Source organism: Helobdella robusta (assembly GCF_000326865.2).
Source record: "Helobdella robusta unplaced genomic scaffold HELROscaffold_9, whole genome shotgun sequence".
Taxonomy (NCBI): domain Eukaryota; kingdom Metazoa; phylum Annelida; class Clitellata; order Rhynchobdellida; family Glossiphoniidae; genus Helobdella; species Helobdella robusta.
The window spans coordinates 3,106,655-3,130,391 of NW_008705512.1; the positions used below are offsets into that span (position 1 = coordinate 3,106,655).

Here is a 23,737-nt window from a genome sequence, read left to right on the forward strand (position 1 = left end):
CAAACTTCGGTGCATCCCTAATGTTCAATAACTTTTTTGACCACCTGGACAATTAGAATGTACTTGTTTGCAATGTCCAAAATACAAATACAAGTTAACTCGTTCAAATGTTTCAACAACAATTTATTGTATTTATCATTGATATGTAGATAGAAGGCACCATCCAACTCTGCTTCTACTTTATTCAATTACTTTAAGCTAAGACCTCTGCTTCCCATCACGTTGATTGACAACTTGATTAAATATTAAGGATTCATTCGTTAAACATTCGAACGTGGCCATCTTTCATTCCACTGTTCACCAAACCTTGGAAATAATCACTGGTCCGAAGAAGCATGTTTCTGTCAACTGGGTGTGTACTCTGAGTTCTGACATATGTTTTAAGACATTTAATAATTTGTTTTTAACATTTACATTTTTAAATTGTTTCAAAAAAATTTAAAAACAAAAAAATCACTGAGTTGAACTTCGTTCGAATAAAAATCGAAATTTTATACCTGAAAATAATCGAAACCGAAAGGGAATTGATATTTTAACATAGGATCGAATCATCACTATATAATAATAATTTTTTATCGGTCGATATTTCGTTATAATTGTTTGTTTAAAATCCGAACTTTTTAAAAAATTCACATTTTTTATTTTTAAATGATATCAAATAAAAGCAAAGCAGCCATTTGTCTTTCTTGCTTTATTAAAATCTCGAAATTTTTGGTAGGTATGTTCGATTGAATGTTTGTTAAGAGCTCCAGCAAACTTCGCAAATATTTTTTTTGATTAATTTTTTTGTTTCGTTTTTTCATAATTCAATATTCGTTCATTTGGTTCACTCATTCGTTCATATTGATACATGCATACATACATAAAATGAGTATATATATATATCTATATATAAAACATAACATCTTCATAATTAAATAGCGTCTTCGATTTCCTCACCGTCGTTCATTTTCTGCTTGTTGTTTTAGCCGATGTAATTTTAATTATTAAATTAGAAATTTTTTCAAATGAAAGATGTCTTTTCGGCAGAATATCTAATTATATTGTAAATAGATTGCCTTCTAGTGTTGCTACCTTCTAATTTTAAACACGAAATTAAGACGGCCGATTTAGGTTGTCTTTCCGCGGGCGCGGTGCTGATAATAAGCAGTGCGAACGCGAACTCTGCGGATGCGGTTTAGAAAAATCTACTCAGCTTGGGGCTCTATTGTAGAGGCGGCCGTGAACGACAATGATTTTGTCTTGAAACATCTGCATATTATTAAGAGTTATGCCAAAAAAGTAGCATTTTATAAACAGAAACAATCGGATTTTTTAGTTTAAAATGAAGTTTAAACGATCAACACCAATGCTCCAATTAATGAATAAAAATATTCATCACAAACAAGTTTATTGGCATTGTTCAAAAAATTTTCTTCTTTTCATCGGAACGAAAAAGATTAATGTTAGCGAGTTTGTGCAAACAGTCGCCAATACGTTTTAGGATGGAGGGCTTGGGAGTTGGGTCGAGGTACGTTATGTCGCAGAAGACACCAACGTTATATTCCGGGTGGCAATAGAACATCGGTTGTGTTCTGTAAATGAAAAGGAAGGGTTGTTCACCACCTTTCACGTTTATTTCGATGTTTGTGTTTTTCCAGGAAACCTTAACATATCGTACTGGAATAGCGTTGCTTGCCGTTTTTTCGACAGATGGTATTTCAAATGAAATTTTATGTTCAGATATGTTCTCATCTTGGCTATCCTTCTCTTCATTTGTCAATCTGAAAATTTTTGAACAAAACATTGCAACAATTTAATAATGAATGTCTAGTGAAAATTTTAAATGAAACAATAAATCGGATAAAAAATTTTATGTATCAAGACAATTTTTGCATGCGTGCCATCTGCAGAGCGTTCCGAGATGGACAGGTCAGACATTTGTGAATTTACCGCCAATTTAACAACGTGCCCTACTTTAGGGCTGGTTCAACCCAAATTTTTGTTACATCTTTTTATTTTGTGTTTGTGCTGACAGACGAGTTTTTGAAAAAAAAATATTAAATTTGTGGCTTACAAAACATTTAGTTATTTAGCAACTGAAATAAAAAAAAATAGTTATTCGATTCAGTCAGCTGAAATTGACTAAAGTTATTATATAATTTGGTTAGTTATATGTTTTTCAGGATAATGGACCGCTTCTTAAAATAAATAAACTTCAGTTTTTTTAAAAAATATTTAATTTTAAAATTTTCAGATTAGACTCTAAGTGGTGAATCATAAACTTTACTAAAAAAAATAATGGCACACCATACTCAAGATACATTTTTGGTGCGATTTTTTAAAATTCACGCCAATTACGTTATTTTAATAACCAAGAAGTAATTTTTATAAATAAAATAAAATGGTTTAGTTAAATAAAGTTTTTCCGTTAAAATTTCACTCCAGAATGAATTTGTATAAAAAACGAAGTAAATTCATTGTCGTCTCGGGAGGTAACCGACGGTTGAAGCAATTCAATCGAAATTTCCCCTCCTACACACGATAGTTCAGCTTGAGGAGCGAAGCTTATTTAAAAAAATATTACACAAATTTTCGTAAAATATGCATCCAATCCAACACACACACACACACGCAAACTTTCGTTTCTACGGCCTGTTATGAAAAGAAGCGCACAATGAAGAATGACCAACAGGAATACATGCAACTAAATGCGTATAATTCAAGATGGCTTGTTTTGAATTACCAGTAGGGCTGCGTAGTTAATAAGTCAATAAAAAAATTCTTACTGGCTAATGATGGTTTCCTTATCTTTATGTCTTTTTATTTCACTTCGGTAGTTTCCCATGACCAATGGTCCCTGGAATATTGAATCAGGATACGATAAAGTTATCAAATAATTATAAACAGGATTTTGGGCAATACTGACCAGTTCATTTAAATTCAATAAGAAAATTGCTTCACTAATAATAAGGACATTATCGTACATATACGTATTTTATTTAAAATAAAGCAAAAACAATCTTTCTAATGAGATTGTAATTTTAAAGTCACACTATAACAAATTATTATACGCCGTTCAAGTCTACAATGGGAGCTAATTAAATTTGTAAAAATAAAATCATCAATAAATTATATAAATTAAAAAAGAAGTGACCAACCTGATGAACTTTTTTAAACGAAGTCATCAAATCATTTGGACTAATTTTTTCTGCGGACCGCTTGTAAAGGTACATCTTTACATCGATCAGACGTTTTATTTCATCATTCTTATTCATTGCAATGAATAAAACAGAATAAATAGTTAAATATTAAAACAAAATATTCTAACAAAAAGCACGCGATGCGATTGTTGGACCAACTGAAACAAAGAAACTAGCCGGCGTGCTATTTAATGACCATGGACAATGCAACATATATAAGGTCAATACTATATAGTATATAACAAGCATATGCTTTATGGAAAGTCGATTTAATTTAAATTTTTTTATAAGAATTAAAAAATTTTTTGGTAGAAAATGAGTTTTTATATGTAAATGAATTACAATTGGTGCTTTCAACGAGACCATTAAACAGGTCTCACTTTTTATAGACATAATAATATAGAAACTCATTGAGGTGACACATTCAATACATTCATTCAAACTTGTTATTTAACGTAAACTTCTGCTATATCCTTTCTCAAACTTCGAAAACTTTTAGGAATTTCGCAAAAATAAAATTTTATTTTAGATCAACAATAGACATGTTTGCTTTTTAGTTCAAAAACTTCTAATAAAAAATTTTCAAATTGGATTTGGCATCTGTGAGTTTCCATTAAATTTTCCACCCCTAACGAATTTTTTAATAGCCATAAGTGACCACATCTACACGTAACACGTTATTCGTTTGCGAAAAATTGCGAGAAATATTATAATTTTAAAAAAATAAATAAATGTAAAAACTAAATCAATTATTTATAAGCAAAGTTCGTAAATTTTCGACAATCAGATTAGCCTACTGTAGGTGGCATTGTTCAATTTATTATATTTACACTGTTCTTGAATCCAATAAATTAATTCTAAATAAAATAATTCTAAATAAAAAGATTAGTAATTAAGTTGCTAAAAAGTGTTGTGTTTGATTTTCTAAAAGTCACTCCATGTCCTATAAAGAATCTTCCACGTAGCTACAGTTGACAAAGTTAGAGGTGAAATATTGATTTTTATAACAGCCCTCCGAATAAGGTGTTGTATCAACTTTCTCCGCAGCGTCTGCAGTTTTGTCGGTTTTGACCTTGTCATCTTCAGCGGCGTCGTCACAAGTGACGTTCGTGGTGATTTCAACGTTCACGCTCTTGACGGTGGCGTGTCTCGTCTTCTCGAATCTCCCCGTCCTGTCCTCCACTCTAGCTGGCCCCCAGCTAGGTTCCGGCTGGATTCCATCCTTGTACAGCTATATTGTTAATTGTATAAGTTTTACTTTTTCGAAAATTGAATAAACGTTTTAATTCAGAATTTGTGTTTAAGAACGAATTCTACATTTATATCGAAGCAAGTCGCAAACAAATAAATATAAATGGTTCAATTCTAATGCATGCACAAACCCGGTAGAGGTCGGAGCTCATGTAGAAAAGAAAGTACAGCGGTATGAACGAGATGCAGAATGTTACAATGAGCCAGCCGAGAATTTCGCCCACTGGTGGAAAGGAATATTTTTTGTTGAATAGGGTTGGCTTGTTGTAACTCAATCCCATCGCTACGATCGATAGCTGCAATATCGCCGGCAACATTTTCATTTTAATTTGTTATTGATTTAAAAGTAGCGCGATAAAAAAAATCAAAATTTTTTTTCGTAAATTTTTCACGTAAATTTTTAACAATTTTTCTCTCACCACAATAACGATCGGGCCGATGAAGCTCCATGAAATTCTGAAAAGCATAAACAGCACGGGCTTCTTGCCAAGCATCATCTCCATGTCGTCTCGGAAGTTTTTAAATCCTGGGCACAAAAAATAAAAACTTAATTTAACAAATTTCCAACATATAATAATGAATTAGTTGAATGTATGAAATTACCGTAAACAAACATGAGAACAATCATCTCGACGAGACCGACGATCAACAGTGGATAGCTTCCAGCGAATGAGTCGATGATTGAAAAGAGGTAGAACCCACCCTGAATAAAAATCATCAAACATTCTTTACGTGCGTAATTAACAATGTACTATATCATAATTTACATTAATTGATAGTATTCGTGATTCTCTATTCTACAGATACGCACATTTGTGACCATGGGCAATGAGATGACAAAGAAGAAGGTGCATCCGATTCCTCTGAAGAGGTAGGTTCGTTCCGAAGATTTCCTCAAAAGGGTAGGAAACTCGTCAAGAAACGATACAAAGAAGCATTCCACCATCCCAAACTGAAACAAATTTTATTGAATATTATTTAATGATGCTATTTTTAATTTATAAAATATTCAAAATTGGAACTATTTGACGATCGAAACTGAAGGATATAAAATCTTGTTTCACTGAATATGATATTGTAACACATAACTACATGAGAGCTAATTAATATTATTTCAAATTCAAAATGGTATAGATTAAAAAGTGACATCAATTGATTAATTGATAATGATATCAATGATATCATGTTGGTTCAAAAGCGGTAATTAGTGAGAAAAAATATTTAAGAAAACCATGGAACTAAATCCCAGCATCATCATCATTATGAAGAAGAGGACACTCCAGACGGGGGCAGCGGGCATGGTGCTCAGTCCTTCAGGGTACACTACAAACACCAGCCCTGGACCTTTCAACATCAGACATTTTTCAATACTCAATCGTTATTCAATACTTTTCTTATTTTTAAAGCAGCATACACAGTCTAAACTAATTCAATTTCTCACACTTATAAAAATTAAACTTGGTCATTATTGAGAGTTTCACCCTCAACATTGATCATTCTTCACTAACTCACCGTCAGCAGCAACATCCTTGACCTCAACGCCCTTCATATCAGCCATGAATCCCAAGACAGAGAATATGACGAACCCCGCGTAGAAACTCGTCAGGACATTGACAATCGGTACGATGAAAGCATCCCTAAGTGCAATAGAACGAGTCGAATCAATCTTCATCACGGCGGCAATTATAAATGTGAAAATGCGTGATTCGTCAAAAAAATTAATTCGGATTTAGTTACCTCAAGGTGTTGTTTTTGAAATTGTTGTAGCTGGACATGGCGATCAACACTCCAATGCAAACACTGAACGCGAAATAAATTTGAGTGGCCGCATCACCCCACACCTTCATAGTATTTATAAATTTTAAAAATTAAAATACACAAAAAATCTGTTTCCTCAAAACGTACAATAGGATCTGTTAATCTTGTAAAATCTGGAAGAACGTAAAACTTGATGCCCTTCAGAGCCCCGTGCAAGGTGACTCCTCGAACCAACATGACGGTTAGCAAGACGTAGGGGAATGTTGAAGTAAAGTAGACGACCTTTCCTAGCGATGAGATGCCCCTGATGAGGACCAAGAAGATGATGACCCAGGCGAGGAAAAGACAGCAGGCTAGCTGCCACACTATCTTCCCTGAGTGGTCTATGCCATCTGACATTTGAAGTACCTTACGACTGATTTGAGTACATAAATGTCTAAATTTTTGTAAGATTGCGCAAAAAACAATTGATATATTTAATAATTCTTTTTTGATAAACGAATTTTATTAGATTTTTATCTTATTATAGTTAAACTAGTTAATTAATGAAGTAAAAATAATTACTAGAAATATTCTTCGCTTGGCGTCTTCAAATCGTACCTGGAAATGTTCACCTCATCTCTCCACACAAACATGCTTCTAGATTCTGTTAACGTAAGTATTTATATAATATAACAAACGCAACTATTTCAAAAAAACTACACCTGAAATATTTTTAAACTGATCAGCGGTGGTGCAGAAATGTGTGTTCCATGCATTTCCACAGGATTGCCATGGCAGCTGGGTGGTCAGTGAAGCGAAGAAGTAGTAGATGCACCAGCTGATGATGATGTTGTAGTAGAGGAAGACCATGAGGTTCACACTCAACATTGAATAAGCCAGACCTGGCTCGTACAAGTATTGATCGAAACAATGCATCAGTATTGAACAAATTTTGCTACAAATCTTTTATATAAATTGAAAATTTTGTAAAATTGATTGCAAAATTTGACAAAAAGTATTTTTGAAATTTATTATTTAAAATATAAAACTTGACCGACCTTTCCATATTGGACAAAATTTGAATATCGCTAGCGGTCCCAGGCTGGCAAACTGTCCCCAAGTTATTTCAAGAAAAAAAAGCGGAATGCCAATGAGGAAAAGCATGATCAGAAATGGAATGAGGAATGCTCCTGGGGAGATTCAGCAAAATATTATTGCCATGTTATAATATAATTTATGCAAAAATATTTCTTTTGGTTTGACTGCAAAATTTTTGTGCAGTTAACGATCACTTTATTGAACAAAGCTTGAAATGAGGTTTTTTAAAGCCACCCTACTTTATTATATAACATAGATAGTTTTGGCTGCTGGTTCAAATAAATATTATTGGCACTTAGAGAAAATGCACATAAAAAACTTAATGAATTTATTTTTGAAAACGTTACCTCCTCCATTTCTGAACAGCAAGTACGGAAACCTCCAAACATTCCCAAGTCCCACAGCCGATCCGATGCACGTCAGGATGAACTCCAACTTTCCGCCCCAGGCTCCTCGCTCCGGTGTGGCCATCGTCGGTCGGCTGGTGTTCGATTTTTAAGGATTTGAACTTTTGTCCGAAATTTGCCGTTGTTGAATTTAATGTTTTTTGGTTGATCGATGAGCAGTTCAATTAAGTTAAATTTAGTTAAATAAGTTGAATTATGAAAATTTATTTACACCAAATATTAAAACAGCTAAACAACCGTGAAAAATATGCTTTAACATTAAATAAGAACGCAATAAATCTTATATTTTGAGTTTTAGAAAATCTTTTTAATTGATTGCATCACATAAACTTCGAACACAATTTTAATATATTCTTTAATGTTTTCAAGTGTTGATACTTCTACCAAGTGTGTTATTACAAATAAATTGTTATAAAAATATATTTCGAAACTACTTGCTAGCCAGCACTCGATGAAAATAAACATTAGATACCATCGCCACTGAGAATAAAAATTCGCTCTTTTATAATTAAATAATTTCTATACATTATCGTTTGAATTTCGAGAGTATTAAACTGATATGATATTCAAATTACGAAAGAGTTGAATTACAGTGAATTATATATCGGCTCTTATGAATATTCAGCAGCAATTAGAACATCCAAACTCAAGCAGTTTTTTAACAAATTTTGTCAAAATAAGAAAACCTGACAAAATTTGTTTGACTATTTTTGTTGTTCATTCATTGCTGGGAAAACGTAAAAACGATTTGTTTGTGTCTTCAAATTAAATTTTTTTCTTTAATCTTTTGATATAAAATCACTGCTTTCGAAACAACTTTTGATTTCTACATTTCCACAGCATTTGATTGCGTTGGCAAATCAATTTTAATTTCTTAAAAAACCGAAAATTAGGTTTACTTTGAAATTTTACGGATGTAATAAACACGATATAAAAATTTTGTTGCAAACAAAAGTTTCATAGATAAAGTTTGAAATAAATAGACATTGTTTTATGAATAAAATATTCCTTGAACTGGCAAAGGGGACCCGTTCACATATGTTCAACAGTGTCTTCTTTGAAGCTCTTGTTACTAACACTGCTCTGATCAGTGATGTTATCGATGGTGACAGTTGTACAGATGTCAGTCACGATACTGTTGATCGTCATGCGTCTCGTCTTCTCATACCTGCCTGTTCGGTTGATGTAGAGAGCCGGTCCCCAAGATAACTCTGATGTTATCCCTTTCCTTAACGACTGTTTTATTTATTTAGAATTTTAATTGAAAACGTTTTAATTAATTTTTATTTATTCAAGTTTACAAAAATTGTCAAGCTGTGATCGTAGGACACCTGTTGATGTTTGGAAGTATCAATCGATAAATTTAGATTTTGTTTTTAAAAGCAATTATGTAAAATATGAAATACTAATTGGTCAAAATAAAAATTTTGTCAAAGTATACACCAAAATAATTTCGAACCTTCTTGAAATCTTTCCTGCAATAAAGAAAGAAGTAAGCTGGAATGAAGAAGAGACAGAAAGCGACGACCAGCCAGCCTATAGCCTCCCCCCAGACAGGAAAGGTGTATGTTTCGTTGAAGAGTGTGGGCCGCTTATAACTTATTGCAGTTGCTACGATGGATATCTTGATGTATTTAATTGAATTGAGTACAAAATTGCGTTGATGCTTCAATTAAATTTATTTAAAATTATTAAATTCATCATTCTGAATGAAGAATTTCAATGTTTTAGAAGCTAACCAGAATGATTGCTGGTGTGACAAAACACCAGGTAACTCGGAAGAACATGAACAACCATCTTTTGTCGCCCAGCATCATTGATAGATCGGATTCAAAATTTTTGTAACCTTTGACAAATTTAAAAGCCACCTTACATATAAAATATTTTTTACAAAATTTTCATTCGCAAATACGTTCATTTGACTTATATTCCAGCTGAACATTTTTGAATAATCAAATAAAAAGCCAACTCACCATAAAAAAACATGACGACAAACAGTTCAAATTCACAGATGAAGATGAACGTGAAGCTTCCAATGAACGAGTCTACGATGGAAAACAAATAAAAGCCACACTGAAAATGGAAAAGCGTACTAATTTCATCTCAAAATTTCAATGAAACCTCAAAATTTTCAACTATGTATGCTTGTTTGGAATTCTAAGCTTAAGGTTAGGATTGCCAAATGTATAAAATATGATTAAAAGTGAAAAAATAGAAACTGAAAAATTTTGAGAACTCACATTAGTAACCATTGGAAGTGATATAAGATAGAATAGGAGGATGCCAAGACCTCTGAACAAGTAGGTTCTCTCCGCAGACTTCCTCAGCAACAGTGGAAACTCGTCCATGAAGGCGATGAAGAAACATTCCGTCATGCCAAACTGTGTACAAGTGCATATGTATTTGTATGGGGATGTTTTATTTTTTGTCCTTTATTGAATTCAAAACTTAAACCAGATCGAGGATTTTTGTTCAAAGTTTAGTTATTATATTAACGTATGAGTTTTATGAAAGTATTGAGCTCTGCTTTTCATTTTTATAATAACGTAGAATTTAAAGTTGAATATATTCTAAAAAAAAGAACAAAAATCAAAACAAATTGATTTGAAACATTTTAGCCAATAAATGGTTGATAGAATTGATAAGTACCATTGTGCTGAATCCAAGTACAAGCATCATGATGTAGAAGAGAATGCTCCAAACGGGAGCGGCTGGTAGAGTGCTCAATCCCTCAGGGTACACCACGAATGCCAACCCTGGTCCTAAAAACCACAGTTTTTAATTTTTCAACCAGTTAAGTAATTATTAACATATTTTAAAGAATTCGTTGAAAAATACCACATGTACATTTACCAGATTTCTAAAACTTTGGTACTGTTTGGGTGAACGATTGCCTAAGCGAAAAAAAATTAAAATAACGATTTTTCCACACCGTTACTGCTTTTTTACCTGAGGCACCAATCATCTCTCACTATCATCCTCACTATCTTACCGTCGGCAGCAACATCCTTCACCTCCACGCCCTTCATTTCAGCCATGTAGCCCAGCACTGAGAATATGACGAATCCTGCGTAGATGCTCGTCAGAACGTTGCTTATTGGCACGATTAACGCATCTCTAAATCAAAATTATTGCGGGCTTTCATGGAAACGTTTCATGAAACATTTCATAAAAAAAAGATCTTATAATAGAGTGAAATTATGGAAAATAAAACTACTCTGATCAAATCTGATAACGTTTCAAAGAGAATTTAAAAGTAACATGATTTTGGCTCAAAAAATATTATAATTATTATTCGGACATTATTTACTGACCTCAATGTATTGTTGTTGAATTTGTTGTAACTGGACATGGCGATCAGAGCACCTGAGCCTGAGCCGAGAGCATAGAACATTTGAGTGGCCGCATCGCTCCATACCTTTAAAATGTGGCCATATTAGCTTAAAAAATGTTTTACTTGACACAATTTCTCTATCGAATCGAAAGTACCAACTTTTAAATCTGAAAGCCGAGAAAAATCTGGGAGCATGTAAAATTTGATTCCTTTCAAGGCGCCTTCCAATGTGACACCTCGGACCAACATGATGGTCAGCAGCACGTAAGGGAAGGTAGACGAAAAGTAAACAACCTTTCCGAGCGAAGCAATTCCTTTGCTGATGACGAGGAAGACAATCGTCCAGGCAAGAAAGAGGCAGAGAGCAAGTTGCCAGATGATCGTGCCCGGGTGATCAAGACCATCAGACATCTGAAGCACTTTACGACTGCCAAACATCAACAAATATTATAACATTATATTAATATAATAAAATATTCCATTTGTTTTTTCCACATTTTAAGTGAAGTAACAAGACTTACTAGAAATATTCCTCGCTCGGTGTTTTCAGCTCCGATCTGGATAGGCTTAAATTTTCTTTCATGATGAACGAATCATTTCCAGCTGAATATTAAATAAATAGAAAATTCAGTTTGCGATGCAAGATTAATATACTTTAATATATAAATTCTAATTTTACTTTAAATACATTATAAAATTAACCCACAGCTGGTTAAATTTTTAAACTCTTCAGATGTGGTGCAGAGTGGAGTGTTCCACATGTTGCCGCAGCTTTGCCAAGGTAGATGGTTCGTGAAGGAGGCGAACAAAAAGTACATGCACCAACTTATGATCACGTTGTAGTACATTATCAATATCAAGTTGGTGAAGATCATTGAGAACCCTACACCTGGAATGAATTTTGGGTAAAGTTAATTTACAATGCGGCATAAAACTTTGAAACTTCTTCTATTAATTAAAATCAGCTTTTGCTCTTACCTTTCCAAATCGGACTCATTCGAAAGATTGCCAACGGGCCCAAGCTAGCAAATTGACCCAGAGATATATCAAGAAAGAACAATGGAATGCCAATGAGGAACAACATGATCACGAACGGAATCAGGAAAGCTCCTTTTTGTTTAGCAAAATTCGTTTTATTTGAACGACTTTGAAAGTTAATGATTGAAAGTTAAAAATTTCAACAATAATATTACAAATTTGTACAATTTGACGTTAAAATATGAGATATGTTAATAAATATTATAACTTAAAAATCTTCAAACTTGAACAAGAAAATTGGTTTCTAAAAACATATTTATCACTCGCTTACCCGCTCATAGTTTATAAATAAAGCCATCCTTCCGACATTCAGTAGACAGACAACATTAAATTAACGTTAATGGGAATTCTTTGCTAGTGAACTAGCATATGCTAGAGTAAAACCTCACACACTCAGATAAATGCATAGTGGGGTTTCGATCTTTGGGCTTTTGAATCAAGTTACTGTAACGCATAACTAGACTGTCTAGCGTTTTTACAAATAGAAAAAAAAAGATTTACTGCAAAAATTTATTTCTAACCTCCACCACTTCTGAACAGCAAGTACGGAAACCTCCAAACATTCCCAAGTCCCACAGCCGATCCGATGCACGTCAGGATGAACTCCAACTTGCCGCCCCAGGCTCCCCTCTCAGCCTCCACTTCCTTTGATGAAGTTTTGGTTGTCATTAAGGATAATTAGAAATTCTTTTGGTGGTGGAAAATTACGGTTTGAAAAAGATTACATTCGCTATAATTTAACAAAGCTTTATTTATTAGCAGTTTTGTAGTTTATTTATTTAAATTTTGTCAAAAATTTTTCACTAATGAACATAGTGAATATTTAAAAACATTTCAACATTTTAAATCTATTATAACACATTAAACATAATCAAAATCAATGTATTTACTTGTTTTTAATGTTCATTCTTCTAATTCAAATGACATGCTAGGTCAAGTGAGCCATCATATTTTAAGTAGTCTTGGCGAAATAACGTTGAAGTCTAAACAAATTAATGTAAAGTAAAGTCCGAGTTAAATTTTAAATCAACAATGTCTTTTTGTTTTTTGTCTGCTCTAAACCAAAAAATTATGACCGTCGATTATTAAAATGTAGAAACAAATTTGAAACATTTACGTTTAGACAAATAGTCAGCAGATACGTTTTCAATAAAAATTTAAACGTTAGAAATATCATTTGTGAAATAATAACAATTAATAATAATAATAATATAGACAGGCTTTTCAATGTTAATGTGTAACTGAACGCTTGCGGAGTTCAAATTCATTAGCGTACGGGTCAATTATGTAATGTAACCTGTATGTAAATATTATGGCTCATGTCTTCCAATATTTTTTGCATCACGTATTACCTTTGCAAAAAATAATATTAAAAGTCGTCTGTAACATTATAATGTTAAAAAATAAAGCAATGGAAAGCATCGTTTAATAGTATTTAAATGTTTATTCATCATATGTCACCTCACATTTATAAACTCTTCCCACTATATCACATGTTACAACTGCACATGTGCTAAAATGATTTGTCGGATATTTTATTCTATTGATTCTTACTATTCATTTTATTTTATTGACTATTTTATTGATTCCAACTGAATACGTAATTTTTAAATTTTACATATTTTTACGCGACTGTAGTATGTGCTGATCGCCAGTGACTTGTTTTTCTACCCTTAGCCACCAAGAAATTTTCTTAAAACCATAAAATTGTTCAATGTATCGATAATATCACGAAGGTGAGTGTACATAATTTATTCGCTACTCTTCAAACTTTCTGTCTTGTTGAAAGTACTTGAGATTTATTAAAATTTATCTAAATAAGTTTACACAAATTTTATAATTTTTTCCAAATTTATTTTATTTCTTGTCCAAAAAATTAAATTAACAATCACTCTAGCGAACTATTTGTATTTTCAATGATAATTTACTCTGCAGTCTATCACGAATCTTGTTTGATCAATAAGAGTAGTGTTTACGAATGTAATTTCACACATCGCATCGACAGTTCATTCATCCCATAAATTCAGACACACGCTGTTAAACGTCAGCTAAAATTTGTCTACGTGATTTTTACTTTGAAAATTCATTTCGACGTTTGTGGTGTTCGGCTGTTCATCAACTCGATCCAGACCATTAACTTCATTCTTATGTTGTTTCCTTTTGTTTGAATCGTTTTTACTTCCAGATAGATATGAATATGTTGAATTCGCTTGGAAGGTAGTCTCATTGTCAACATCGTAGTTGTACGCTACGTTATTAACTCCTTCGTCCCTCGATCCAAGGTCTTTGTCGCCAGCCTCTAAGTCGTGAACGTTGTATGTTGTGTTGCTGTTTATGCTTCGTTGACTCACGACTATCGTCATGTTTTTCTGGATGTAGGAAGTTCTTGAGTATCTTGAGACTTTGTACCTGCCTGTCCTGTCTTCTGCTTTCGCTGGCCCCCACGATGGCTCCGACTGTATGCCTTGCTTGTACAACTGGTTTAAGTATTTATTCATATTTTAAATAATGCGGTTAAACTTGTAGCATATAAACGACACTATCTGTCATTTCCTTCTACTCTTGAATCATTTTTGTTTATTTAAGTTGGACTGTAAGAGTGCCATTAAATTGAATTGATAAGTGTTTTTATCGCTCTACATTCAATTGCTTTTTATAAAACACAACAATCTATTCATTTAACTGGAACAGCGTATTTCACAGGAACAGGTTTAAATCAGAGGTTTCGAATAATTAATTACAAAACAATACAAACTTTATACAAATCTTTCCTCATGTAGTAAATGATGTACAAAGGAATGAACATAAGACAGAATGTTACTATCAACCAGCCGATAGCCTCTCCGAAGGCTGGGAATACGTAGGTCCCGTTAAAAAGTGTGGGCTTCTTATAACTTACTGCTGTCGCTATCACGGAGAGCTGCGTTGAAGTTGTCGGTACCAATTTTATAAAACATTTTGTTAGCAGTTTAATCAATTATTATGAATAATACAAATTTTGATTTCAAATAAGACAGTTTTATAACGAAAGATGTAAAACACAAATAAAAAAATCAAAATGAAAATATTAGAAGGTAAACGAAATATTAGATGAATATTTTTTCTGCATTTTGTTAAACACTCATACAAAACATTCGTTATGTTTGTAAAAAAAAAACTTGAAAATTTTTCACAAAAATGAACGAACCAAAATGACAAAAGGCGAAATGATGCACCAAGTGACTCTGAAGAACTTGAACATGACGGGTTTGTCACCCATCATCATTGACATATCCTCCTCAAAATTTTTGTAGCCTTAATATTAAAACATAACAACTTGTTTAGATTGCAATTAAACAACACAATTTAAAGTTGAAAATTTTCAAACCGACCGTAGACGAACATAAGGGTGAGCAATTCGAACAGACCGATAATCAACAGTGGAAAGCCACCAGTGAAGGAATCCACCAACGAAAACAGATAAAATCCACCCTACATTAACAACGCAGAAGGCCAAATATTATTTAAATATTGATAAAAAATACTTTCAGCAAATAACTTTTATAATTTTGTTATGTTACGAAACAAAACTTGCAAGTATCAGATATTTTTAACATAATATATTTTCAATCCCTACATTGGTGACCATGGGCAGAGAGATGAGGTACATGATAAGGATGCCGACACCTCTGAAGAGATACGTCCTCTCCTTTGATTTCCTCAACAACATTGGAAACTCGTCCATGAAAGCCACAAAGAAACATTCCACCATTCCAAACTGATTTTTTTTAATAAATCGTGTCATTATTTTCACTGATGATACATCAATTGCATTTTTAATAAATACGTTTTAATACAACGCTAATTGAATTTCGCCTGTTCAAACGATCTAAAATAAATAACAAAGTTATAAAATTGATAACAAAATTGTTTAACCATGGAACTGAATCCCAGCATCATCATCATGAGGAAGAAGAGGACACTCCAGACGGGGGCAGCGGGCATGGTACTCAACCCTTCGGGGTACACTACAAACACCAACCCTGGACCTTTGCATACAATGGAAGGTCATCCAAATTATTCGAATTAAATAGGTTAAAGAATAAGTTTTGAATATTTTCATGAAATATATTTATACCATTGTGAGTTATTTTTTGTATTTATTCACCCCAACATCCTTCTCTCTCATAATCAACATCTCACATTGAAATCACCACTTTCTAACCATCAGCCGCCACGTCTTCCACTTTTTTCCCCTGCATATCAGCCATGTAGCCGAGTACTGAGAATATGACAAAGCCGGCGTAGATGCTCGTCAGGACGTTGACGATCGGCACAATTAACGCATCTCTAAAAAATAATTTTGCATATCGATTTGTAAAATATTACCAATCGAATCATTGGAATGTTTCAACAAAAAATACAAGCAAGAAAACGAAAAATGAATGAATAGCGACAGTTAGACCTGAGTGTGTTATTCTTGAAATTGTTGTAGCTGGACATGGCGATGAGAGCTCCAGTGCACGTGCTCAGTGCATAGAATATCTGGATGGCTGCATTGCTCCATACCTTCTCAAAAATTTTGTTTTATGATTTTTTAATAATAATTTTAAAACTTCTGTTTAATGCTCGTTATTAACAAACTCTACCTTGCTATCTGCCAGTCTGGAGAAATCAGGGAGCATGTAGAACTGAATTCCAATGGAGGCCCCGGGCAAGGTGACGCCACGAACCAGCATCAGAGTGAGCAGCAGGTAGGGAAATGTGGATGTCACGTAAACAACTTTGCCCAGCGATGCGATTCCTTTGATGAGCACGAGAAAGACCAGGGTCCAGGCTAGAAAGAGGCAGAGAGCCAACTGCCAGACTATCGTGCCGGATTTCTCCAAGCCAGGAGAGAGCTGTAGGACCTTTCGACTTGAGGGAGTGGAGTGTGATGTTTGTTTTGTTGTTAGAATAATGTTAAATCTTACAAATGCAAGTAGTTACTAAATTATAGTTTGATTTAAAGTTAAACATTATATTTTGTTACAATAATCGCAACCAATTTGTTGTTAACGTTTATGTGCTAAGTAGGTTCCCTTACTAAAAATATTCTTCACTTGGAGTTACCAACTCGGATTTAGACATATTTATTCCATTCCACTCGATGAAATCTCCCTCTGTATCTGAATAATTGCGAGTAAAAAATTTTCATTTATAAAGCATGCTTCAAAATGCTTTTAAACTGTAAATGTTTTTATAATGTTTGTGTCTCTTTTTATCTTTAAATTTTTTTGTGATTTGAATCGTTGTGGAACAAAATAAAACTCAAGTTACCAAAAATAATTTGATAAACTTAAAAAAATTTCGAAAAATTTAGTCTACTTGAAATGTTGTTTTTGAATTGTTCAGACGTGGCACAATATTTAGTGTTCCAAGCGTTATTGCAATATTCCCATGGGAGTTGAGAAGTTAACGAAGCAAAAAAATAATAGAGACACCACGTTATGATGACGTTGTAGTACAAAGCCACTGTGATGTTTGTGAAAATCATTCCGAAGCCTATACCTGCATAAATCAATAAATGAATGAATTAATTAATTATGTTAATTGAACTGGCAACGAGCGACGCCATTTCGTTCGGTTACGTCTGAAAAATAAATTAAAAAGCATTTTAGCAAACCAAAAATATTAATAAATAACCTTTAAATATGGGAATTGATCTGAAAATCGCCAGAGGACCCAAACTTGCAAACTGTCCCCAAGTAATCTCGAGGTAGAAAAGCGGGATGCCGATGAGGAAGAGCATCAACACGAAAGGAATGAGAAAGGCTCCTGAAAGGTTTAAAAAAATTTTATTCTGATAACTTATTTTACGAGGTGGTGCAGTGGGTTCTGTGCCACAGAGACCTGGTTCGAATGCAAGAAGACCCATACAGTCTACCATATGCAGCCTGGGTGATGCGCTAATCAACGCGTATTCACGTAACCAGTGTGTGCGTGTGCGTGCCTTCGATAGTTCTGACCAATGTTTACCAACGAATACATCAATTTGCCCTTAATACGATATTATATTATAATGTAAAAGTAACTATATATCAGTATCTTAAATCTCATCATAAACTTTTCTGATTAAGAATTTAAGTATCAAACAATATTAATAATTATAACGTAACTATGCAATTAAAAAATCTCAATTGAAGCAACAAAGATATCAACTTTATAAAATAAAAATCGCAATAAAAAATAATAAAATTTGAAACGCAAAAACATTCGATAACATCAAAACACCAACCTCCTCCACTCTCAAACAGCAAGTACGGAAACCTCCAAACATTCCCAAGTCCCACAGCCGATCCGATGCACGTCAGGAGGAACTCCAACTTGCCGCCCCAGGCTCCTCGCTCCATCGCATCTGCGGTGCTCATCTTTTTTATTGTTTGTGCGTGATCAACTGTTTGGCTGGCTGATTGGTTGGCTGGCTGGTTGGTCGGCTTTCTGGTTGGCTGGTTGGTTGGTTGGTTGGTTGGTTGGTTGGCTGGCCGGTTGGTTGACTGGCTGGTTGTCTGGCTGGCCGGTTGGTTGGCTGGCTAGTTGGCTTGCTCGGAAGGAAAAAATTATTTCACAACACGAGCTCGACTTGCATCATGTCTTATACCGCCGTCAACGGTCGATTGCTTATTAATATATTAACTTTAAACTATGCATATGATAAATATATGTATATATATATATATATATATGTGTGTGTGTGTGTGTGTGTGTGTGTAAATAAAATTATATATATATATATATATATATATATATATATATATATACACATTGTATCAAATTTTATTTATCAAAAATGAGTAAGAGATAAACAAGCCGTAAATTACAAGACGTTTGAGTGATAAGAAATGTCATTAGGACCACTTCAATATTTACAACCAGATTCCTGGTAATTCATCAAGTAGTTCTACATTGAAAGTTTACCATTGATTTATAACATTAATATGTTTCTAATCGTTCAATTAACGCGTGTCAGATTGGCACGCCAACTCGATCATAGGACGTGTAAAAAAAGATTTTCATCAAACCAATTTTGTAAAAATTAAAGATTTGCAAATTGGTTACGAATAAATTGATACAATTTTCGTTTAAAGGCTTTAAACTTTCATACATTCACTAAAAAATGTTGCGATGGTTTTTTTTCCTACGTTAACTGATTTCTTCACAGTTGACATAGTAATTATAGATATCTTTTTTGTTTGATTTATTGCTTGATAACTTTATCAAACTATTCCAAAAATAGAAACCGGTTGTTTAACTTATTAGCATAGTTTTATTTAAATATTGTCAAACCTTTTTTTGGTATATAAAACTAAACTTCTTATTAGTACGCTCGTGGATTAGGCTGCTACATTTTGTGCTTGTTATGCTGTTACTTTCAATTCTTCTACAATGGCAAATTAATAATGGACTTGAGATAATTTTTTTAAATTAAAGTTATTACAAAAATATCAAACGATTTCTAAAATGTTTATTTAATAAAACAAACCAACATTCGAGTCTATTAAAATCAAAGTTAACCAATTGTTTCATTGAGAGTAGGATTGAAATAATAAACGACATTATTTTGAAGTTGCTTTAAAAACCTCAGTAGTAAAAACTCATTGCATAAGAAGAATAATTATTTCATTAAATCAATTATCTCATTAAATCTAATTAAATTATCCAATTAAATTATCTCGTTAAATTCTCCTCCTAGCCTTGTCTGGCTTGTACATGAAGAATGACAATGCATCAATGCGTGTTTTGTTTGTGTTCTTCTGATTGTTCTGAACGTATATCTGCCGAGTTTGTGATCATTTCAAAGTTTTTTTCGACACTTATTCTTCATTTTGTTACAAATAGTTAAATTTAAAAACAAAACTAACGATGATTTTTTGGACATTATCCGACCTGCAGTCGGTGAAATAAATTCGTGCCTTCCTCCTCAAGTCTTCAGCTGTCAAACTAGAGAAAAAAATTCAAAATTAAATACATTTTTTACCTTGCCTTGCACAAAAACTTTAGAGTAATTTTTTCATATAAATTTATGACTCTTGAAGAAGAAATTTGAACAACATTTTAACAAATTTATAAAAAAAATGATGGTAAATTATTATTGAAGCATTAAACAAAATCACATCTTCTTTGCCAGTTCAATGATGTTGAAATTGAAAGTATGAGTATTTTTGAATACATACTCGAAGCATTCATCATGTCTGTAGTTCAGGATGTCTTTGAAGTTTGGGTTAGACTTGCTGTTGTAGTATAGGGTTATAAGCTTCGGACCGCAATCTGATGAGATGTTAGTGAATGGACAAACAAATAAATGAATGAACGAACGAACGAACGAATGAATGAATGAACACACGAATGAATAGTGAATAAATGAAATAAATTTCCACCTTCAGGTGCACTAACGGAGAATGATCCAAGGTTGATTTTATTGACGAACATGACAGTAATCAACATCTGTTAGTTTGTTGGATGCATGTATGAGATCATAAACGTTACCATCACGTTATTCATGAAGCACGATTCTAATGTGTAAATTTCATCAACTTGTCCATTAACGACGATTCATATCAAGTTAAAAATTCTCAGGACGCAAAAAATCGCTACATGACTGAACATCAAAAACCATTTAACCCTGTCCGACCTGCGAGCCCACGTGCGACTCAATGTAGCCCTTCATTCCCATCTTGATAACGTTGGAGAGCTCGTATTTTGGAGCCATGTTAAGAACTCTGCACTTTTCAACTGCAATCAGATCATCTGTCACACGAGCTCCTAACTGGTTTTGAGTTAATCGTTTTGGAGACAAAGTTGAAGGAGGATTGGATGGTTGGGATGTTGTTGGTGCCCCAATAGGCTGCGGTGGTCAGTGTGTGGGGAATGACGTGTGTTGTCCGGCGTATTTGCCACGTTAAATTTTTGTTTGTATATCATTGAAAATGGTTTCACTTATCTTATTTTTTGTTTGTTTTTACGTTAATACCAAAGCAAAATGCCAAAACATGAGTTATTTCATCACTATACAATGCGTATAAAAAGATTGCATGACAATTTTCACTAAATGAGTTCTAATAAACTGTAAAGTAGTGAATCATTTAAAACTCATTTTGATAATAAAAACACTTAATGTAACGTTTAAAATGCAGTCGACAGGCAGTTCAAACAACCGGTCAGACAGTTCAAACAACCAGACAGACAGTTCAAAGAACCAGCCAAACCAAATGACCCTACAACGACAATCACATCACAACACAACAGCAACTTTCGGAATCTTGCACAAAAAACACTCCACTCGTAGCACGGACCAAATTTTTTTTCTTTGTCAAAAAGCTCGTCAGATGTTCTTCGAAAAGTTCAGCGCTAGAGCCACAGTACCCCAGAACTTTTGTGCCCTCCACGAAGAACACGAAGGATGGCACGCAGGTGATTTTATGCAACTCGCTCGTATTCTGGTGGTTGTAGTTTGGGAGGATGCAATTTTTAAGAAAATTACAAAGAAAAAAGTAGTTTTGAAAATAATAATGAAAATACTTACATGAATGAACTAAAATTTGTTATAGTTCAAAATTTATTTCAAAAAAATATTAAAAAAATTAACACTCGTAATTAATTAGTATCGTTAAAGACAAATTTTCAAAAAAAAATTTATTTAATGATTTTTAAACGGACAATTGCAAACGAAGGTGGAGTGGGGCAAAGTTTGACGAAAAGAACCACATCCTCAAACAACGATCTCAAATGAATAACTTTCATTATTGATATCAAGAAGATGCTTAAAGGGAGCAGTAGAAAGATGTAGGTAGGCGGTGGCTTACCTGGCAGACGTCGATGTCGACATTAATGAATTGAACGTTCGCATGTGCGCTGACGATCTCTTTGAATGGTTCATTGATCAGTTCGCAGTGGTAGCACCTTGGAGAGGTTTTTATATTTAAAAAAATTAATCAATCAATTAATTGGTTATCATAATAATTTTTTGGAAATACTTAGTTATATATTTAATATTTTTTCCAAAACTTAAAGTTTGAACTGGGAATGGCAACTGGTTATGAAATGAACGCTGGCGCAAAAGACTGCATGAAAAAATAATGTACAACGCATTTATTTCAGTCATCAATTGAATAATATATTACATACGCCACGACAAATTACAAATTGAATTTTAAAACTAAAAAAAACATTTGACTTATCAATAAAACGAACCATTGAGCAAAGAACTTGACAACAATTAATGGTTCTTTGTTATTGACCAACTCGTCGAATTTCCTCTTAAATTCAAAATCGTTTTCTGGCGTGTTTAAGTTTTTGGGTTTGTCGACCATTTCGCGAATTAGAATTCTCAAATAAAATTATTTTGAAATTGTTATTTTAGAGAAAAATGTTGTCGGCGGTAACTTGTCCCCGCTAGAAATTAAGTTTATTAAGTTGCATTTTTTCTACAATAAAATTTAAAAAAAAATGTACTAAATAGCGTAACAATAATTCAGAAATTACTTATAAGGCATATAATTTTGTTCTTTAATTAAAATATAGATAGATGTTTATTGAGTTTGTGTTGGTTGTTTGTTTACTCGAACGTCACTGTGGGAAGAAATGTAATTAAAATGCTTAAATTAAATAACAAGAAGCGGTGGGCGAATGATGCAAAAAAACTGGCTCAACACCACACCACTTTGTCAACTACCAGACTATTAGGGTTATTGCCAGATTATCATCATGAATACGTACGCAAGGACGGGTCTGGATAGCTTTGACGGACCAAAGTATGTGGAGGAGAGGGCCAAAGTTTGACAGGAAGGGCCGAAAAGGGGAAATAATAGGCGATACCTTTTTTCAGCTAAGCGCGCAATTTTTTTTTTAATTTTTCTATTTTAATAAAACAGTGTTAACAACCGACTTTTAAAAAGTAGTTAAACAATATATGTCGGCTAAACTTCAAAATGTTACAATCAAATGGTTGTTTACTGTTAATGAAACCAGGCGGTTCCCTAGATTCGCCACTGCATGTACGTATAGCCGGAGTTAAGAATTTTGTTTATTCTCCAATCTATACCAATGTGAGAAGAATTTACTATATATGCTACCAATTGATTGATAGACTGAATGATTTTGATTGATTGATCGATCGATCGATCGATTGATTGATTGGTTGGTTGGTTGGTTGATTGATCGATCGATTAGAAAACAATAAAACATGGCTGAAAATCGGTTTTCCAACTTTTTTCTTTGATTCATCGTTTATTTTTCATTCAAATTAAACAAAAATTTAAACTGTTTGAAACTTAAGCAAGTTATTATTATGAAACGTCAGGCGCAGAATTCAAATAAAAAGCCAAGTACATGAGTTTAACAAAAAATAGATATAAAACAACAACAATAACATTATTATTATTATTTATATTATTTATTTTAATTAAAAATATATACTGCTTTATTACTTAAAAATACTTAATTTTTATTATAAATGTGAAATTACATATATTGAAAATGTTTTACAAAAGGCACAAAAATGACATTAATAAATAAACCATATCAATTGTAACGTAACGTAATGTAATGTTATTTGATGCAATGTACTGTTTTTCAATGTAATGTACTGTTTTTTAATGTAATTCAACTTAATGTAATGTTGAAAATCATTAAAATCCACTGAAACTTTACAAAACACCTCACTTCCTTGC

At 33.1% G+C, this 23,737-nt stretch overlaps 6 protein-coding genes across 6 annotated transcripts; all 6 read right to left on the reverse strand.

Annotated features, from left to right (window-relative positions):
• Positions 1–1,402: 1,402 nt before the first annotated feature.
• Positions 1,403–3,257, reverse strand: HELRODRAFT_166227 (hypothetical protein; the record flags this gene model as incomplete). Its single annotated transcript, XM_009033208.1, has 3 exons — positions 1,403–1,763; positions 2,769–2,839; positions 3,141–3,257. The coding sequence occupies 3 exons, from the start codon at positions 3,255–3,257 to the stop codon at positions 1,403–1,405; spliced, it is 549 nt and encodes a 182-aa protein (XP_009031456.1).
• An 868-nt stretch (positions 3,258–4,125) lies between these two features.
• On the reverse strand, positions 4,126–6,590 carry HELRODRAFT_166228 (hypothetical protein; the record flags this gene model as incomplete). Its single annotated transcript, XM_009033209.1, has 9 exons — positions 4,126–4,413; positions 4,565–4,729; positions 4,853–4,959; positions 5,037–5,136; positions 5,245–5,385; positions 5,665–5,777; positions 5,946–6,070; positions 6,171–6,274; positions 6,339–6,590. 9 exons carry the CDS (start codon positions 6,588–6,590, stop codon positions 4,126–4,128), a joined length of 1,395 nt encoding a protein of 464 aa, XP_009031457.1.
• A 164-nt stretch (positions 6,591–6,754) lies between these two features.
• HELRODRAFT_166229 (hypothetical protein) lies at positions 6,755–7,742 on the reverse strand (the record flags this gene model as incomplete). The annotated part of the gene is made up of 4 exons (XM_009033210.1): positions 6,755–6,837; positions 6,896–7,075; positions 7,232–7,363; positions 7,619–7,742. 4 exons carry the CDS (start codon positions 7,740–7,742, stop codon positions 6,755–6,757), a joined length of 519 nt encoding a protein of 172 aa, XP_009031458.1.
• Positions 7,743–8,548: 806 nt separating this feature from the next.
• On the reverse strand, positions 8,549–13,392 carry HELRODRAFT_189893 (hypothetical protein; the record flags this gene model as incomplete). The annotated part of the gene is made up of 14 exons (XM_009033211.1): positions 8,549–8,914; positions 9,138–9,302; positions 9,418–9,524; positions 9,652–9,751; positions 9,919–10,059; positions 10,328–10,440; positions 10,671–10,795; positions 10,993–11,096; positions 11,172–11,439; positions 11,534–11,615; positions 11,719–11,901; positions 11,991–12,122; positions 12,572–12,695; positions 13,348–13,392. 14 exons carry the CDS (start codon positions 13,390–13,392, stop codon positions 8,711–8,713), a joined length of 1,893 nt encoding a protein of 630 aa, XP_009031459.1. The 3' UTR covers positions 8,549–8,710.
• Positions 13,393–13,882: 490 nt separating this feature from the next.
• On the reverse strand, positions 13,883–18,421 carry HELRODRAFT_108638 (hypothetical protein; the record flags this gene model as incomplete). The annotated part of the gene is made up of 14 exons (XM_009033212.1): positions 13,883–13,977; positions 14,012–14,527; positions 14,806–14,970; positions 15,238–15,344; positions 15,422–15,521; positions 15,667–15,807; positions 15,966–16,078; positions 16,255–16,379; positions 16,495–16,601; positions 16,679–16,946; positions 17,116–17,197; positions 17,397–17,579; positions 17,715–17,846; positions 18,307–18,421. The coding sequence occupies 13 exons, from the start codon at positions 18,419–18,421 to the stop codon at positions 14,099–14,101; spliced, it is 2,067 nt and encodes a 688-aa protein (XP_009031460.1). The 3' UTR covers positions 13,883–13,977; positions 14,012–14,098.
• A 1,323-nt stretch (positions 18,422–19,744) lies between these two features.
• On the reverse strand, positions 19,745–22,378 carry HELRODRAFT_166232 (hypothetical protein; the record flags this gene model as incomplete). Its single annotated transcript, XM_009033213.1, has 8 exons — positions 19,745–19,843; positions 19,931–20,009; positions 20,183–20,336; positions 20,447–20,513; positions 20,701–20,913; positions 21,362–21,505; positions 21,872–21,968; positions 22,260–22,378. 8 exons carry the CDS (start codon positions 22,376–22,378, stop codon positions 19,745–19,747), a joined length of 972 nt encoding a protein of 323 aa, XP_009031461.1.
• Between the last annotated feature and the right edge of the window lie 1,359 nt (positions 22,379–23,737).